The 5,000-nt window shown below is 46.6% G+C and overlaps 1 protein-coding gene across 1 annotated transcript in view; it reads left to right on the forward strand.

Moving 5' to 3' along the window:
- The window catches only part of rasl10a (RAS-like, family 10, member A), a gene marked incomplete at both ends in the record, with an annotated part of 24,396 nt that overhangs the window by 7,416 nt on the left and 11,980 nt on the right, over nt 1-5,000 (forward strand). Inside the window, one exon of the mRNA XM_084323350.1 lies at nt 4,567-4,691. Coding sequence (XP_084179476.1) covers nt 4,567-4,691 — 125 coding nt within the window. The remainder of the gene's footprint in view (nt 1-4,566; nt 4,692-5,000) is intronic.

A 5,000-nucleotide genomic window follows, 5' to 3' on the forward strand; every position in this document is an offset into this window, starting at 1 on the left:
CCCGGCCACACTGTCCTCTCCCTCTCCTGTCTGAATATTGATCCATCTCCCCATCACCCATCACCCACTATACCAGACGACCCCCCCCCCTCCTCACAGCCTGTCATATGTACAGACACCCCCAATTGCTACGCCCCCCCCCCCCCACACACACACACACACACACACACACACACACACACACACACACACACACACACACACACACACACACACACACACACACACACACACACACACACACACACACACACACACACACACACACACACACACACACACACACACACACACACACACACATTAATTTTGAGTAAGTTCCCACACTGCAGTGTGGCTGTTACTGCTCCGCCTCCACATTAAGAATGACTTGGGTGACAAAGAGATACGAGATGAGAGCGCGAGGCTCTATTTTTAGCCGGCAGCGACACAGGGAGCAGCATCCCAAGCACCTAGACAAGATGCCACTATGTATTTCTCATGTTGCCGGCCTGGTATACTGGCACTGCGCCGTTGCTTAACCGAGCCCAGGTCTCTCACTGTGGACGTGAGGTTTGCAGATTTGCCAACCAGAGGTCAACATTTCTTCTGCACATAATTGATATGCTTGATGGTGGCTGTAGTGTGTTAGACCTGCAACACTGCATCTCACGCAGGAAGAGATGAGGAGCCATGATGGTGGAATGCTGATGGTTTTGCTGGTTGATCCCTTGAAAGTAAATGCAATCAATCAGGAGAGAGACAGGGGGGGGAAAGCTGAAAAATACCATACAGTGATTCTTCCATTCTGCCATTATTTCTTCGTTTCTTGCCTCTCATTCTCTCTCTCTCTCTCTCTCTCTCTCTCTCTCTCTCTCTCTCTCTCTCTCTCTCTCTCTCTCTCTCTCTCTCTCTCTCTCTCTCTCTCTCACTTTCTTTTATCTCCCTCTTTCTCTCTCTGACCTTCTCTCCTCCCTCTCTATCTTTGTCTACCCTTTCAATTTCCCTCTTCCTCTCTTTCTCTTTCTCTCTCTTTCTTTGTCTACCCTTTCAATCTCTCTCTCTCTCTCTCTCTCTCTCTCTCTCTCTCTCTCTCTCTCTCTCTCTATCTCTCTCTCTCTCTCCCTCCCTCTCTCTCCCTTCCTCCCACCTTCGATGGTAATAATCGTAGTGTCTCAGTGTTTGTCTCCGTGCCTGATTGCTCTCATTATCTCCCTGTCTATGTGTGAGACTCCCTCCCTCGCCCTCTCCCTCACGCTCACGCAGACACAAACACATTTGTGCCACAAATACCTCATCCAAATTGGATGATGGCAATTATTCCCCGTCGACATGGATGTGTCCGTGTTGTCATCATTACAGCTCACACTAATCGTCATCATCATCATCATCCTCTCCACCCCCCTCGGCCTTCGCCTGCCAATGAAATTATCAGGAGTAAGTAAATCAATCAGAGGATAATCACATCACACAGCTCACCTGGTGGTGAAGGTTGTGTTCTCACTCAGACGGTGAGTCTGTTACTTCTCAGTAACATGTCACTTCACATTCCTCCCGTATTTCATCTGTATTTGAAGCGAGCGAATGTGAGAGGCTGCTTTTTTTTCGTTTCTATTTTCTGTTTTCACTATGAATCGTATTGTATTACTCTCTTATATTTGACGCGGTGCTTTCCAGTGAAGGAGCGAGCGGCTTTAAAAAAATATGTATTTGCCCGCCCTGTCAAGATTCAAACCCACGACGTTGTGAGTACGTGGTTGTATGCCCCTGAGCTCACGGGGCCACCAGGAGTCCCCAAGGGCATTGTCTTTGGCACTATCAGCATCCCTTACACCCACAGCAAAGTGCAGCAGGCCAGGGGCTGTTTGCACAACGCCGGCTCGTCTGTCACTCCTCTTTAATCTCCCTGTTCTCTCACGGCTGCGTTTTGTTTTCTTCTCCGAGCTGCCCTTTCTGTTCATCTGCCCCTCATGTCCCTCCTGCCTCTCTCTCTTTATCTAGGGAAACGTGTGTGTGTGTGTGTGTGTGTGTGTGTGTGTGTGTGTGTGTGTGTGTGTGTGTGTCAGCAACAGTATAAATAATGATGAGGTCACAGAGTCAGGCTCCAAGTAATCGTCCCCAAGGCTGTGGCGAGTGTCTCCGGTCGCACGGTGCGCTTAATTATTGTTTAATCATTACCGTTAAACTAATGTTGCTAGGTACGTGCCCTCCAACTACATGACACATCTGAGAGGCATAGCGACACGAGCCACGTGTGCTCCCCTGTGTTGGGGGCTGACCGAGGCTCCTGTGTTCACTAGGGCTGACTAATGACGAATAGTCGACTAATCGATCGAAAGGAGCCGTAGTCGACTGCCAATCTCTCAGTCGAATGCAAAAAAAATGTATATATATTTTTTTGGGATCTTTCCATTTGGGCTGTGGGGGGGTGCTTAATGTCTGATTTAACTTTAAGCGCAGAGGCTCTTAAGACACATAATGATTATTAAGGGACTGGCCAAAAGAGTCTTGTGTCCAACCCCACCTGCTGCTCTACTTACTGGGTCAAAGCAAGAATAACCTCTATACTTGTATTTGTTCAGGAACATAGGGCTTGTTAACACAAATTCTGGCCAATCAAAGTCGACTATACAAATCCTTAGTCGGGGACAAGCCTAGTGTTTACCCGTCCCTCTGGCCTAGTGTTTACCCATCCTAGTGTTTACCCATCCTAGTGTTTACCCGTCCCTCTGGCCTAGTGTTTACCCATCCTAGTGTTTACCCATCCTAGTGTTTACCCGTCCCTCTGGCCTAGTGTTTACCCATCCTAGTGTTTACCCATCCTAGTGTTTACCCATCCTAGTGTTTACCCATCCTAGTGTTTACCCATCCTAGTGTTTACCCATCCTAGTGTTTACCCGTCCCTCTGGCCTAGTGTTTACCCATCCTAGTGTTTACCCATCCTAGTGTTTACCCGTCCCTCTGGCCTAGTGTTTACCCATCCTAGTGTTTACCCATCCTAGTGTTTACCCGTCCCTCTGGCCTAGTGTTTACCCATCCTAGTGTTTACCCGTCCCTCTGGCCTAGTGTTTACCCATCCTAGTGTTTACCCATCCTAGTGTTTACCCATCCTAGTGTTTACCCGTCCCTCTGGCCTAGTGTTTACCCATCCTAGTGTTTACCCATCCTAGTGTTTACCCATCCTAGTGTTTACCCATCCTAGTGTTTACCCATCCTAGTGTTTACCCATCCTAGTGTTTACCCATCCTAGTGTTTACCCATCCTAGTGTTTACCCATCCTAGTGTTTACCCATCCTAGTGTTTACCTGTCCCTCTGGCCTAGTGTTTACCCATCCTAGTGTTTACCCGTCCCTCTCGCCTAGTGTTTACCCATCCTAGTGTTTACCCATCCTAGTGTTTACCCGTCCTAGTGTTTACCCATCCTAGTGTTTACCCGTCCCTCTGGCCTAGTGTTTACCCATCCTAGTGTTTACCCATCCTAGTGTTTACCCATCCTAGTGTTTACCCGTCCCTCTGGCCTAGTGTTTACCCATCCTAGTGTTTACCCATCCTAGTGTTTACCCGTCCCTCTGGCCTAGTGTTTACCCATCCTAGTGTTTACCCATCCTAGTGTTTACCCGTCCCTCTGGCCTAGTGTTTACCCATCCTAGTGTTTACCCATCCTAGTGTTTACCCATCCTAGTGTTTACCCATCCCTCTGGCCTAGTGTTTACCCATCCTAGTGTTTACCCATCCTAGTGTTTACCCATCCCTCTGGCCTAGTGTTTAACCATCCCTTGTGAGACGTCTCGCTGTCTGATTTGATTTGATTAGACATTTAAAAAAAAATACAAGATTCTAGAAAAACGTCAAGGATGCTACACAAAAAAAAGTCAAGACTTATTTCCATTGTAGTCCTTGGTCTCAGACAGACAAGCAATGGCCTAGTGTTTGGCCATGACCATAAATAACAATTTGACAAACTACATAGACATGAACATCTTAAATGCGGTACAAACGTAGCCACAGACAACAATGTATCAGACAACATTTTCATGCATTTTAAAATCTAGTTTTTGACATTGTCGAGGAGCCATGATTTGACTTTTTTCTTAAAATTGTGTCGGCTACTGGTGCATTTTAGCTGTGAAGGTAGCAAATTCCAATTTGTGGCTCCCCAGAATTAAAGGTCCTTGACCTTGCGCGGCCCGGAACAGCGTGCAGCAGTCACCGTACTTTATGACTTTACCCTACGTGACCAGAAACTACATGAGCTTTCCGAGACTCAATTGACGACACACTCCTTCGGGGAAGAAAGGGCAAAGCAAAAGGGCAACTAAGGATGTTCGGATAGTTTTTGTCACTTTGGGAACATTGAGTCAAAACTTTAGAGCAATTTTTTTTTTAACAGTGTGCATATCATTTGGCTCAATTCTATTCCACTATTGTGTCATAGTTTGGAACCTGTTTTTACGCGGGGTGCAGGAACAACATACACAAGTACAGTATGACTTGGTGTCAGTATGCCAGCGTGTTCACCAAGAATAGATTTTCTGGGATTGGGTTCTACTTACACGTCTCTTTCTCTTCCTTCCTGTCTTCCGGTAGGAGTGGCTTGATGTGCGCTGCAGAGGAGTCCGCAATGCTAATGCCTACATCCTGGTGTACGACATCTGCTGCGTGGAGAGCTTCGAATATGTCAAGATGATACGGCAGCAGATAGTGGAGCACAGGTACAGGGAACGACGTACGGTCACATGCGGTCTGCTGGCGACACAGGATCTATTTCACCACAAGTCAAAGTACCTGCTGGGTCCGAGGGGAGCGCTTATGTGCTTTATTTGCACATAAAAAACGAAATACAATAATCATTTTAAAAAAGGGAGGAAAAAAGGAAGTATAAATTGGGTAGGTAAGAAGCCCATGGAGCCCATGGAGCCTATGGAGCTGATATCACAACCTCACCCACGTTTTACACATTACAATTGCAATCTTTGTTAATACATTTTCAGTTGAAAAATAAAATATAATTTGTTACATAA

The sequence above is a fragment of the Notolepis coatsorum genome (genome assembly GCF_963971535.1).
Source record: "Notolepis coatsorum genome assembly, chromosome: 10".
NCBI lineage: Eukaryota > Metazoa > Chordata > Actinopteri > Aulopiformes > Paralepididae > Notolepis > Notolepis coatsorum.